The sequence below is a fragment of the Miscanthus floridulus genome, chromosome 2 (genome assembly GCF_019320115.1).
Source record: "Miscanthus floridulus cultivar M001 chromosome 2, ASM1932011v1, whole genome shotgun sequence".
NCBI classification, from domain to species: Eukaryota; Viridiplantae; Streptophyta; class Magnoliopsida; order Poales; family Poaceae; genus Miscanthus; species Miscanthus floridulus.
In genome coordinates, this window is record NC_089581.1 from 40,951,904 (window position 1) to 40,966,892 (window position 14,989).

General features: G+C 45.8%; 1 protein-coding gene across 1 annotated transcript; it reads left to right on the top strand.

The window, feature by feature from the left end:
* Window positions 1–4,214: 4,214 nt before the first annotated feature.
* LOC136522484 (histone-binding protein MSI1 homolog) lies at window positions 4,215–10,855 on the top strand. The gene is made up of 6 exons (XM_066516301.1): window positions 4,215–4,680; window positions 7,833–8,159; window positions 8,614–8,766; window positions 9,471–9,595; window positions 9,734–9,829; window positions 10,387–10,855. Exons 1-6 carry the CDS (start codon window positions 4,318–4,320, stop codon window positions 10,616–10,618), a joined length of 1,296 nt encoding a protein of 431 aa, XP_066372398.1. The 5' UTR covers window positions 4,215–4,317; the 3' UTR covers window positions 10,619–10,855.
* The last annotated feature ends 4,134 nt before the right edge of the window (window positions 10,856–14,989 follow it).

Below are 14,989 nucleotides of genomic sequence, written 5' to 3' on the forward strand. Positions count from 1 at the left end.
TTTACAGAGATCAATAGAGGTCTTGTTGGCTCTCGTTCCTACTTTCTACACTAGGCAGCCAGGCTCTCGGTAGCCATGCTGAACGCGTGCAAATGGGACATGTTTGGTTGCTTGTTTTTTTTTCTGAACCAGGCCCAAGAGAGCACATGTTTGGTTGCCTGAATGCATAAGAAGATAATTTTTTTTTTTTGATACAGCAAGTATGATTGGTTGGCTGGATAAAGTTGTATAGAGTTACCCATTGCATGCTACGGTGAGATTACCACCACCTGCTCCATGACGCCAAAATACGTACAAGCAAGTTTGCAATATTACATTGTTTTGCAAACTAAAATTACAATGACTAAAGATTGAACTACCATTCATCTTGGTGACCATTGAACAATGCCAAAACTTGTAAAAATCAGATGAGAAAGTGAACACAGCAGGGAGAAAAAGGAGGAAACGCCACTGATCTGCAATCTCAGTGCCACAAACCTTTTTTTTTTACCTTGCACAAACCTTAGATCCGTTCAGGAGGTGCACAAATCAGATGAGAAATCGAAGGAAACAAAAGGGGAAAGGAGCAACACTTGCTTGCGTATACAAGACTTAATTGACAAATCAACACCGCAAAAAGCAAGAACATGGGAGATGTCCACAGGAATAAAGAAGAGGAAAGGGGCTTGCGGTCGTGCTTGCGCGGGGCTCCGAGGAGGTGGCCGAGGTCACGCAGCCGCTGCGCGGGTGCCGTGCGACGCAGCTGCGCGGGGAGCGCAAGGCTTCGCCGCCACCTTGGAGGTGTCGCATGTGCCAAGCCGCGAGGTGGTATGGGCGGCCACGGTGGCGAGTGTTGGAGTTGTAACCCTATCTTCCCGCGTGCACGCGCTCGTCAGCCCACGCAGCTGCCCCAGCGCTCGCATGATCCGATACAGTGGTAGCATCGGTTGAAGCACACACACGTACGCATCCACACACACTGTACTCACGTCACACGTGTACGACCAGACCTACAACTACACATAGAGTAGAAGACCGTATCGTTTTAGAGACCGAAACCATCGTAGCTTCATAGACGATAAAAACGTTGCAGTCCCTCTGTGACGCCACGCGAGACGAGGCTGGAGCTAGTCTCGATGAAAGACATAGGTCGATTTCAGGAATCCAACCTGCGCCGGCTCCGTGGCCACTGCCGCCGCAAGCCACTCGAGCTGAGGCTCGGTCTCCGCACCACGCGAGCCTGTCCCTGCGGAAACGAAAACGAACAAATCTTCCGCATCGACGGAGCCAGGCCCGAGGACACCTTTTGCATCCCATCAGCCAAGCCCACTCCCTCATCCAGGCATCCAAACACTCTGGACTCTGCATCCGTTGGGCCTGGTTCGGCCTCATACAGGGAACCAAACACGCCCTATAAGGACCGGATGGAACTCCAGGCCAAATTGGAGGGCTGGCATGCATTTTACTCGATAATTTGTATTTCCATCAATCACCTTTTGTGACCGTTGGTGAATTGGTGAACACCTATCTATGATGCCTATCTTGATCCACGTCATACCATTCTCGATTGAAACCTTATCAGATTGATTTAGCTACTGGCTAGAGGACAGAGCTAGAGCTACGTACCAACCATGCTCTCTTTCGTTAGTAGGAGGATCAATTTCAGGAGACCACCGAACTTGCTCAATTAGATAGATCCACTGTGTCTAGCTAACACGCATGCTTGCATCGCTCTGCTAGTCTGACCTTCTCTAGCAGAGCAAGAGTAGATTTGATTGCCTATTTCATTGTCTCGCTGCTACTCTCACATCTTTACTGTTTTTTTCCCGAACTGTCACGATGTCCATCAAATTCGGTAGGGGCTAATCGATCTATATCTATTTGTTACTACGTGCTTGAATTATATGGTGACAAACTCAAGGCCTGTTCGCTTGAACTTATCAGCCGGCTTATCAGCTAGAATCTACAGTATTTTTCTCTCATAACAAATTAGCTTCAGCCGGTTTTAATACCAACTGAACAGGACACCAACCTCGAAACCAATTTGACTCAACAAAAAAACAAACCATAAAAACCGATTTCGGCCCAAACCATTACCGGGTTCAGTGGGCACGAGTTTTATTTAGAGGTTGTTTGGTTCTGGCCTTTAGACACCTAACCAAAGGTGTAGCAGCACCACACATATTCTGCCAGTTGCTTGTTCTTGAGAAATATTAGGCAACCACGGTTACTCCATAGCAAAAGCTTTATAAATCCCGCACACTCTGTGGCACCAATTCGAAGCCACAAACTTTGGCGTTGTCATATTGGGGTGTGTCAACTCATGGGCGCCTTGTGGCCGCGGCGGCTATGTGGCAGAATCGACGACGAGATGAGCTCATGCAGTGTTGCTAATGAGGAATAAGATGACTTTTTAAATAACCCCTTAGGAAGTATGTAAATATTTATGTAATTTATGTGTCTGGACGATTTTGTTTATATCCCCCTGCTAATCTTTTATTTCAAGCATTCAAGTCTTATCGCTGCACGAGTACACGAATTCATACCCATCTGGGTAAATATGAGATGAGACAAAGTTTAATGATCCGGATGGCAAAATTTCTAAGGGCCTGTTTGATTTTCATAAGTCAGGTGACTTATTAAGTCAGGTGACTGAAAACCAGTGACTTATAAGTCATGCATGTTTGGTTGTAGATGACTTATAAGCTCATTAAAGGTGTGGGCCCCACGCGTCAATGGGTGACTTATAAGTTTTAAGCAGGGGTGAACCAACTTAAAACTTATAAGCAGGGGTGACTTATAAGTTGATGGTGTTTGGCAAAATAAGTCACTTATTTCACTTTTTAACTTATAAGTAGGTAACTTATTTGGAACCAAACAGGCCCTAAGTTCAACAACGAAGGTGACACCTCCCCGTTTGAAGACCCTCTCTGTGAACTTTACTCTCCTGTCTATTTGGAAAAGGGTTAAGTTCAATTTACACCCTCCAACTTACAGCAAAGTTCGGATTTCAACCTCGAACTTCAAAACCGGATAACTTTGGCCCTCCAACTCTAAAAAAAGTTCAACTTTCAGCCTTTTGGGCGGTTTTGCGGATCAACAGTAACTTTTGATATTTTCGGGAGCGCCGAAATTTTATATTATTTTTTCGAGCATCTTAACGTCCTCAAATGAAAAAACTCAAAACTACAAAGTTGTAGATCTCATCGAGGTCTACAATTTACATATAGAAATTATCTTCATCCGACATCGTATTGAAGGGTTTTCTATTTTTTGAAATTTGAGTCACATCACGCGATAAAATATGGTGCTGAAATTTTATATTATTTTTTCGAGCATCTTACTGTCCTCAAATGAAAAACTCAAAACTACAAAGTTGTAGATCTCATCGAGGTCTACAATTTACATATAAAAATTATCTTCATCCGACATGGTATTGAAGGGTTTTTAATTTTTTGAAATTTGAGTCTCATCACGCGACAAAATTGTTTCACGCGTGATGAGACTCAAATTTCAAAAAATAGAAAACCCTTTAATACGTTGTCGGATGAAGATAATTTTTATATGTAAATTGTAGACCTCGATGAGATCTACAACTTTGTAGTTTTGGGTTTTTTCATTTGAGGATAGTAAGATGCTCGAAAAAATAATATAAAATTTCAGCACCATATTTTATCGCGTGATAAGACTCAAATTTCAAAAAATAGAAAACCCTTCAATACGATGTCGGATGAAGATAATTTTTATATGTAAATTGTAGACCTCGATGAGATCTACAACTTTGTAGTTTTGAGTTTTTTTTCATTTGAGGACGTTAAGATGCTCGAAAAAATAATATAAAATTTCGACGCTCCTGAAAATATCAAAAGTTACTGTTCACCCGTAAAACCGCAAAGAAGATTAAAGATGAACTTTTTCGAGAGTTGGAGGGCCAAAGTTGTCCGGTTTTGAAGTTCGAGGTTGAAATTCGAATTTTGCTGTAAGTTGGAGGGTGTAAATTGGACTAACTCTTTGGAAAAGAGGTGTTGGGCTCGTCATGGGTGGGGGAGAAGTTAGGCTCGTTACAAAGACCTTAACGTGGGCCTCAAACAGGCCTCTTCTTTAGCTTGTAGCCCACCCGACCTGACCCCGACCGATAAACCCTTTTTCCCGTCGCTTCGGCCCCCTTCCACTTCTTTACTGCAGCCGCTCTTCCCCACCATTGTCCGTCCCCTTCGCTCAATTTCTCTCACTTGCCCACCCCTGCGCCTCCTCCCGCCATTTCGCCCCCCGTTCACCAACCCAAACCCCCCTCCGCTCCCAAACCCTAACCCTAGCCCGCGCCCCGGCTAACCGACGATGCCGAAGGCCGGCGGCGGGGCGGCGGACGAGGAGGAGTTCCGCGCCGAGGTGGAGGAGCGCCTCATCAACGAGGAGTACAAGATCTGGAAGAAGAACACGCCCTTCCTCTACGACCTCGTCATCACCCACGCGCTTGAATGGCCCTCCCTCACCGTGCAGTGGCTCCCCGACCGCACGGAGCCGCCGGGGAAGGACCACTCCGTCCAGAAGATGATCCTCGGCACGCACACCTCCGACAACGAGCCCAACTACCTCATGCTCGCGCAGGTCCAGCTGCCCCTCGACGACGCCGAGGCCGACGCGCGCCACTACGACGATGACCACGCCGACATCGGGGGGTTCGGCGCCGCTTCCGGCAAGGTGGACTTTCGCCCCCGCCCTTCCAATAAACTCTCCTCTGCGTTTTATTCGATCTCTCTGGCGTGAACTGATACTATTGAGTGATGTCCCGTGCCGTGGCGGAATTTAGTTCCTTCTTGATCCGCGTGTTCGCTCCTATGTTGGGGTGGGTACCTGCAAATTTATATAACAAAACAGGAGGGATTTGTGTCGATTCGCTCCGTAATTACTCCCTTAGGCTTCAGCTAAGGATGCTTGCTACAGCACACAATTAGATAACTTATTTCTTGCGACCATGCTGCTTGGTGGGATCTAGAAGCCGTTGCAGTTGCCGGGCTGGAACGTTGCCTTAATTATGATCTCGGTTCATTTATTTGGTCATGTTGTTTTTTAGGGTAGAGTCATGTGTCGAGGAACTTTCTATAGCTTGCTTTGTAAATAAACATGTGGGTTGTTGATTAGTGTTTGTTTTACAGGTGGAGTGGTCCATTTCTGTTTAATGGTTAAAAGATCTTTTGTTGTTACATGTGAAACTGGTGCTATGGTGGATTTGTGTAACGATGGCATTTTATCATACGTACTAGTTGCTAATTATTTGTTTTTCCTTGTTACTACCAATGTGCTGAACTATGCTGTACAAAAGTACTGAATGTGGCTTTAGTTGATTTAGCACCTTAATTTGGCAATTCAGTGGTGGCATCTCCAGCTAAGGATCATGTTGTTCCTCTTCTTTCTCGAGAACAACTGGTGAAGCGGGGACAAGTTATCCCCATCTTCCTTTCTTGCGGAAAGCTCAGCTTTAGGAAGTTTTTTCTGTGCAAATTAGAGGCTGCTTGGAATCTTTGCCAAGCACTGTGTCTCCTTACTAAGCTAGAAGTTGAAGTGGGCAAGGCGTTTGGATTCTTAGCCAGCTTACCTCGGGTTCTGCGTTAGCAAGGTTTTCCTTGCCCAGGCAGGCTAGCCAAGTCGGCTCTCCTGGGCTCGCAAGGTTTTGCTTGCCCAGCTAGGCTAGGCGAGGCTAGCTGACACAGAAACCAAGCAGCCCCTTAACCTTTAGCCTTCCAGATATCTGTGTTTTTATGTGAATACAGAAGCCTAGGTTTTTGCTCCCTTTTTGGAAGCCAGGATTTTATTTCTTACATGTTCAAGATGAAGTCTGGAGCTTCGGATTCGCTCAGTTTATCCTCTCCTTTTTTTGCATTTTATTGTTGGGTTGTGCATGCTGGGGTATGGTTGATATATATATATTTTTTTTCTATAATTGCAACTTCCAATATGGAGGCTGCATTTTTTTTCTGGATGACCTATCCACCTTCATCCCCCCCTCAAAATAAATGCCATTTTATGCCAATATTTGGATTTTGCTATGTATAACGCTCGAGGAGTAATTGTGCAATTCGCTGCTGAGCTGGCATCTGTTTGTTGGGCTGCCTGTTCAATCTGGGCCTTGGGCCTATAAAACATAACCCAACTCAATCGCAGCCATATCCGTATGTAACCCCAATGATTGAAGGAACCAATAAAACCTTCTAAACCTACTTCTAGATCTAGATCCACCTAGAAAAAAATCCCCCACCATACACTCTAGATCCAGTTCCCTAGCTCTTGAGAAGGGCGAAACCTGGAAAGTTGCCGTGGTGGGCGATGAAGGAGGATTTGCCGTGCGCGATGGAGGAGGATTTGCCGGAGGCGACGGTGGAGGATGTGTCAGGGGCAATGACGGAGGATTTGCTGTCAGGTTTGGAGGCGAAGTTGGAGGGTGTCAATATCACGGAGGACAAAGAGGAGGCGATGAATGCACAGATCGTGAAAGATTATAATATGTGGATAGAAAATAAGCCATGCCTGGATGATCTTGTCATTACCCATACTTTGGAGTGGCCCTCTCTGACTGTGGAGTGGCTCCCTGATCGAGCAGAGTACCCTGGACAAGGTCAATCTGTCCCGAAGATTGTCCTTGGTACACATGCACGTGGTGACTTCCCTAACTTTCTGGTGATTGCAGAAGTACATATGCCCTGGAAAGATTCCTTTTCTGAGCATTGTGCCAAATCGAAGAAGGTTCATCCCTGTGCCTGTGGACCATGTTCTTTTTTTTGTTTGTGGCTGAATTTCTGTGGGCTTTGGTTTATGCTTTGTTGTCCCTCTGGCTTGTTGGACTTGTTAAGATCTTCTCTAGGATTTGAATATTTCTTCAAAGTATTTAATAATACTGGAGGATTAATACCATTTGCTTATGCTCCATTTTTCCTGTCTCCCAGTATGCTTTTATAATATAATAATTTTGTCTCTAATATCCCAAACTAGTTACTTTTATTTCATGTGAAGTTGGAAGTGGATGATCATAGGTTGTTAATATTATTATTTTTGCTTCTATAAGCTCTAGAGGAATATTTTATTTATCCTTACACAATACCAATTCTATAGCAGAGTCTTAATATTTGGTTGAATTCGTACCACAGAGCTATTCTAATTGTATAGTGCCACGGTTGCAGTGAGATTATCAGTTCTATCTATGGTGATTTTTATTGTGATGCTATTACTAGTTGCTGCAGATGGCTTACATGCTGGGAGCCTGCATGAATGCCTTTACACTTGGGTGATATGCACATCCCGTTGGTTTGGATTGTCTTTGCACAAAGGAATGCCATGTTGTGTAATATTTAATGACTAATTTCCATTGGCCGTGTGCCATTTTGAGAAAGCCTGGAACATTTGATTGGGTCTTTAATTGCTTGTTTGCTAAGTTGCCATTTTTACGTGGTTCTTGGTGCATGATTTTTCGTAGGTGGTACTGCAAGGGTTTTTAAAACTCTTGCTACGTTAAGGAACAATCAGTTTATGTATTTGACTGTTTCATCATCCTGTTGTATACTCATGTTTACTTTTCTTATATTTCATGGACCTCTTGATTTTGTTGCCATATCAATCTAATGAAGTATTGGGTATGAGAATGTTCTCTTGATTTTGTTGCCAGTCCAATCTAATGAACCTCTTGGATATGAAAATGTTCTATTCTTTCATTTACCCTGTAATTCTTAGCGCAAACATATACATTTGAGCATTTGCTTCCTCATTTTTGTTACTACCTTGCTGAGGTCTTTAATGTTTACAAGTTTCTCTTTTCTGTTTGGAGACAATTTTTAGAACACATGTTCCATCCCTTTTTGTAGGTGCAAATTGTTCAGCAGATAAATCATGATGGAGAGGTCAATCGAGCTCGCTATATGCCCCAAAATTCATTTATAATTGCTACCAAGACAGTTAGTGCAGAAGTATATGTCTTCGACTATAGCAAGCACCCATCTAAGCCTCCACTAGATGGTGCATGCAACCCTGATTTACGGCTGAAGGGACATAATTCTGAAGGATATGGCTTATCATGGAGTATTTTTAAAGAGGGTCATTTGTTAAGTGGGTCTGATGATGCTCAAATTTGCTTGTGGGACATTAAAGCAAATAGTAGAAACAAAAGTCTTGATGCCCTGCAGATTTTTAAGGTATGGCTCATGTGCCTGGTTCTATTTTGTGTGTTAATGTTTGGAGCTTCATGTAGAACATTGTTTAAAGCATTCTTCATTCTAACATTCTAATGGTTATTTTAGAACTCTGAATCATCTCTTTGAAGGTGCATGATAGTCATACTTGGATTAATAAGACAAATTAGTGGAACTAATACAGTTTCTCTTGTATGCTGATTTAATTTTTTGTAATTAAGAAAACTATGACAGAATGTGTTCTTGCTAAATAGCAGATTGGAAAACTAGATGTTCTTTCTCTGACGAGTATGAGTAGAAAAACTATCTGTATCTGTCACTGAAACCTGGAAACTCTATTTTGCAATCTAGGGATTTCAATCTCTCATCTGTTGTTTCTTATCCACAGTGATGAAAGCTTCATAGAAATACTAATGCTATTTAATAATACTAATACTTCGATTTTATTCTTGGTAAGCATCATGATGGTGTCGTTGAAGATGTTGCTTGGCACTTAAGGCATGAGTACTTATTTGGGTCAGTTGGTGATGATCGTCATCTTTTGATTTGGGACCTGCGGTCTCCTGCGCCTACTAAGCCTGTTCAGTCAGTGGTGGCACACCAGGGCGAGGTAAAGTAACTGTTGTGAGCTTTAACTGCCACTAGAAATATTGATATTATTTGCTACTCAAAAATACATTTTATTCCATGGTTACAAATTTTTAAGATTTCTTTTGTTGCATGAAGTGAGGATCTGGTTGTCCTTAAATGAAGGAGAAGTACTGTATGCAATGCGAACTAGTTTTTCCAGATCGATTTACTCCATCATTATTGATCTTGAAGGAACGTTCGATTGATCATACATTCTATCATTTTGTTACACCCCTTCTTTTCTTTTCTTTTTTGGTGGTGTGTGGGTGGGTGAGGGGGGGGGGGGGGGGGGGGTGTCAAATAGAACACATGCTTCAACATCTTTACTTTGGTTCTCCAGATCTGATGTCATATTGGTGTTGTATTGAAAAGTAAAAAAGATTAGGTTTATACTTGTCTTTATATAAGCAGCATTTTTTGGGAACTATATGCTTCTACTATAGCTGTGTAAGTCAGGGTATAGGAAACCTTGGTCCTGATTTCTTTGGGTGTACAAACTAGAGGTAAATGAAAACAATTTGGTGTTGAAGATGTTCTAAATTTTAGGGTAGTAAGATCAGAACCCATCAGTGCATCTGAAAGCCAGTGGCGGTGGGACTTCATTGAACCTTGCTCTAAGTTCGTGATTCCTGAAAGATCAATGACAAGATTCTTGCTTATTGACACTTGCTTCGTTATTTACAGGTGAACTGCCTGGCTTTCAACCCGTTCAACGAATGGGTTGTTGCAACTGGTTCTACTGACAAGACTGTCAAATTATTTGATCTTAGGAAGATTGATACTTCTCTGCACACCTTTGACTGTCACAAGTATGTTTCCGCTGTTTTTGTTCTGTTCATAGCTACTGTTTGTTTTTGCTGCCTAAACAACTTTCTGAAGTATTGAGTGTTTCTATTGATGTTATATTTCTAGTTTAGCATTAATGTTTCAACACCATCTGTAATCAGAGAGGAAGTTTTTCAAGTTGGATGGAGTCCAAAGAATGAAACTATACTTGCATCCTGTTGTCTGGGCAGAAGACTTATGATCTGGGACCTAAGCAGGTAAGCAATACAAACATTCACGATACTCTCATATGTTGTTACCCTTAGTTTTCTTTTCCACTGGTGCGCTGTATCTTCTGGACGTTACTACTTCCTCTGTCCCAAATTATAAGACGTTTTGGTATTTCTAGATTTATAGCTTTTACTATGTATCTAGACATAATATATATCTTGGTGCATATAAAAAATTATGAATCTAGAAAAGCCAAAACGTCTTATAATTTGGAACTGAGGGAGTAGTTCTTATGATGGCCAAAGCGATGTGTATTTTGCGATTTTTTCTGTGTTGTCCTCAGTAGCGGACCCAGCGCTTGATCATAGCACGGGCAAATTTCATTGAGCCAATCAGATTGTGTGTTTTAGAGCTCCTAGCAAAGCGTGCTGCAACAGAAACTCAAGGATGTACCAGCATCACAGCCCGGGCAGGCGCCCAGGGTCGCCGGACCCTGGGTCCGCCACTGGCTGTCCTAGTGCTCCCTACATTACTTATTGTTGAAGTACTATTAACATTAACACGATACGGTTCGGATTAACTATTGTTCTTTGCTTTGCCACAGGATCGACCAAGAACAAACACCAGAGGATGCAGAAGATGGTCCTCCAGAGCTCATGTTCATCCACGGAGGCCATACCAGCAAGATCTCTGATTTCTCCTGGAACCCCTGCGAGGACTGGGTGATTGCTAGCGTCGCTGAAGACAACATCCTCCAGATATGGCAGATGGCTGAGAACATCTACCATGACGAAGATGATCTGCCCATAAGCGATGAGCCGGCAAAGACATCTTGAAGCTCCACAACGCAAAAGGAAATCTTAACTCCATCGACTGTTGGTGCTCATAGATCGGAACCCTGCTGGCCAGTGTTGGCCAAGAATCTTAACCGAGTGAGTTGGCTGTAGGTGGTTTTGCTTCCGTGGTCATACTTTATATGCTGGACGGGTTGGCCGTTCCTTCGACTGTCTGTATGTTATTAGTCGAACCTTGAGCGTTATACATATGCCGATTGACTAGATCTGTTCGTCGCAGTTGTGTTTTGTAGTGTTATTATATATCTTAAAATCCGGCCTGTTGATATTTGGTATGTCGAGGGTTAGGAATGCCGACGTCTAGTGGCAAGTTCGTTGAGATGATGCGAGATGCTTTTGTGGGCATGGCGTGTCAATTAGTAGAGGCCTGCTATCAGTGTTTGCCCTGCAAGTATCAAAGGTTGCATGACATTTGCATCGATGGTCCCGGGCTCATGATCATATCATGTCGGAATCATACTGGTACACGACTATATACTTGCTGCAGGCTACTAGTCTGACATGCCCAACAACAGGAGGTTACATGGGTTAGCAACTGATTTTGTACTAACGATTCTCTTCCGACCTTCTCAAGCTTGTTCTCCCTCTCGTAGACAAATTCGTACGGGGCACGTCAATTATGCCAGCCATTTCTGTCGGCTGATGCGAACGGTTGGCCGATGCCCGATGCCTTATACATATGTGCACTCTATTTCAGCAGTAGCTGATTGCCTGATTGGTGATTATGCTTCATATGCACATTTTTTGTGGAGTCATCATTTGAGATGATTACATCCTGTTAATCCCTTCAAGATCTTGTCGCACGGTGATGGCCGCTCATTACATGGGGACTGTTTGGAGGAAGTTTAAGCTGAGGTGTGAGATAGATTGAAGGGTGAGCCTGATACAAGCGGTAGAGTCTTACTGTCTATGACCGAAAGGTCCTGAGTTTGAGTCGCGGTCTCCTCGTGTCGGTGTTTCGAATAAGCACCGGCAAGTAAATTTATATTTATGCGCGTTAGGCCTAGATGGTGCGCTAAAGGACACAAGATTTATACTGGTTCGGGCTGAATGTCCCTACGTCTAGTCTGTTGCTACTCGTGTTATTAGCACCGAAAATAGTTCCGAAAATAGTTCGTAGTAGGGATACAAACGGTCGAGAGAGGGACTGGTCCCAAGTCTTTGATAGAAGGGTCGAAAGGATGCCAAGAGCCTGGTAGCAGCTTGAATGTGTGTTGTGTTGTCCGTCAAAAGTCGGTCCCTCTAGTGGGGAGCCCTGCCCTCCCTTTTATAGGCCAAGGCGGGAGCAGGGGTTATAGATAGGAGAAAGAAGAAAATATCAAGAGTATAGAAGGTCCTTCGAAGGATTCGGGTCTCCCTTTTTCCCGTGCCTGTTCTGCATAACATGGCAGACCACGTCAGGAGTGGCGTGTTTGTTGATCTCCGTAGGCCATGCCCTGGCCTCATTTAGCAAGTGGGTGCGTCCCGTCCCGCCCCTACGGGCGGCGTGTCGGACAGGGCTATCGATCTCGGACCCCGTGGGGAGCGGATGGCGCGGTGACTACTCATTTGCACTGTAGAGGATGGGAGTCCCCGCTTGGAATGTAGTGGTTGTCGTATATCTGCGTTGGGTTCTTCGCCCGGAGGCTGAAGGCGGCGCCTACAACCCTATAGGGCGAAGAGCACGCGCCCGCAACACTATTCAGGCGCTGCCACGTCTGGAAGGGTCTAAACGCCCGTCCCGTCACGCCCTGATGGTACTTTCCTGCAGGGGTGCAGGGTATGGTCCTCGATGCCGCGGTTGACCCGAACGTCTTGTCTTACCCTGTACCTATCATCATGAGGGAGCGGGGAGAGGTCGTCAGACGAGACGGAACCATGGACATCGGGCGAGGCAAGGTCCGTCCTCGGACGTCAGGCGAGGTGGAGCCTAGCTTTTATCCGTCGGGCGAGACCGAGCCCAGCCCTCGAGGGTCGGGCGAGGCGGAGTCTAGCCCTTAGCCCTCGGGCGAGGCGGAGCTGGCCCACAGGCGTCGGGCGAGGCGGAGTCTAGCCCTTAGCCCTCGGGCGAGGCGGAGCTGGCCCACGGGCGTCGGGCGAGGCGGAACCAAACTCCCGTCATTCGGGCAAGAAACGCAGTGGTGCCCTTGTCCGTCTGGGAGTTTTTAACGTTCGATGGTTATTAGTTCCACCTCCTGGGGTGCCCCGGTATTAGGTCCCCGACACCTCGCATTACGCAGGCGATGGTAAAGCTTGCCACTGCTTTCCTAGACCCCGCACAGAGCGGGAGCTCTCTGCACTGGGTACTTATGTCGAGAATTCCAAAACATACGAATCCACATCGCAAACACAAACTAGCATAACACATGTAACACGCGTAATTAACGAGAGACTTGATGCGGTAGTGGTTGACCATTCAACTTGCACGATATATGTATGTGTATAAAGTATAGTATTATTCCGCACGTACATGTCATTATCTCACGAAACATATGTACGCAAACGTGTAAACAGCTCCGACAAGACGAAGCATCCTGTCATGGACATGATAAGCTAGTTTTACAAGCTTAATAAACAGCATAGATATACGTACGCACGAAAAGTTTGTTAGTTTAGGCACGGCACAAGCTGACCGCCTTTACGACGTCCCCTTTTTTTATTTCCTTCAATCATTTAGAGCAAGTATAATAGTAGGCTGTAAACCGACTAAATGCTGAGGTGGAGGAGAGATGGAAGAAGAGAGAGGAAAAGCGGGCTGTAAGCTTATAGCCGGCTTGGGCACAAGAACCAAGAAAGTTTGTGAGAGAGACAAGTGGACCATGTATTAACTGTAAAGAGTTAACTACTATATGAGTGGGCTGAGAGAAAGCTACAAAAAACCTTACAACCAACAAACCGACTGTATTATTAGCCTTGCTCTTAGTGGATTAGAGTTGGAGGCTTGAGACGTGAGAGAACCGGCTACCAAGCTAGCTACCCCTACTCGGCACTTTGAGTGGAATGGACACGACGACAGGCTGCTAGCTGGCACACAGCTCGCTTAGCTTAATTGTGATCACCAGTATACAAAAGCATGTTCATGTACAATGCAGGCGTATGCACGTGTGCGCCGTCTGTTTCCTTTTGTTTCTGCGAGCGAGCGAGCGAGCGAGCGAGAGAGAGAGACCCACAAACAATGCAACGAATGAATATTCCAACTCGTCTTGATTCAGGGCCGGTGAATAAATCGTTTCTCCTCTCTGAGACTTTATAATTTGATTGAAGAAATCCATGGTGAATTCAACATATATATGGAACTAGTACCTTAGCTACCAGGTTTGGCCACAACACATTGACGTTCTCATACCAAGTCAGAGTGTCCTTTTTGTAGGCGGCTGTAAATTATATATGTTATATATACTGTATATCTGACTAGAAAACCCTACGAAACTTTGTAATATATACATTCGTACGCCGATGGAGTCCAGGTGTTAATCTTTTTTTTTTCTTCCTGTCTATGTCTATCTTTGCCGCCAATCCAACAAGGCAAGATCGAACTGAACTGAATGAAGATGCACACGAGTACGAGCATATCTGCGCATGAGGTACGCGGCTACAAGCCCAGCTGCACTTGCATGCACTGGTTTCCTCACTGTCGAAACCACGTGAACAGTGAGCTCCAGATCCAGCGCTGACGGCCTTCTTCCTTCGCCCGCGCGATCGAGCGACAGCGCACGGCGGGACCGCCGCGACGTGCGCTCGACAGCAAGGACAGCCGCCCATTGTTCCATTAACCGCGGCGTGTGTGTACGGACGCCACGCCAGAAATGAGAGAGCGGAAGGGAGGCTCTGACGCCTGGGCGCGCCCTCCGTGACCCCGCTCAAGGTTGAAGGCCCTCATGCGCACGATCGCGGCCGGGCCCGCCGCTGTCTCTCTCGCCATCCAGTCCAGGGAGGAGCCAGGGAGTGCCGGCAGTCCGGCACGCCGCACGCGCCTCGCCGGGTGCTCCGTCTCCATGACAGCCGGAGCCCGCGCCGACAGCGTGGCGTCGGGGCCACGTGTGCGCGCCGCGGACTGCGGAAGCTTCGTCGTCGGGTGCGTCCGTCCGTGCGCGCTGCGAGCGAGGCCACACCCATGCCCAGGTGCCCACCGCGATCCGATCCAGCGGAGCACAGCTTTCGGCGCTTCCTGCCACCTTCGGCTGGTCTCGTGGCCCCGTGCCACCCGCCGATCCAGACTCCTGACGCCCAGGACGCGTACCGTACCGTACGCTAGCTGTCCTGCCCGGCGCAGCCCTTCACGGACGGCAGAGCATGCGCGCCGCGGCCACGTCGTGAGGTGCGGGGGGAGGGGAGCGATAGCCTGCCAGCTCCCGCCATTATAAAAGGCCGCGA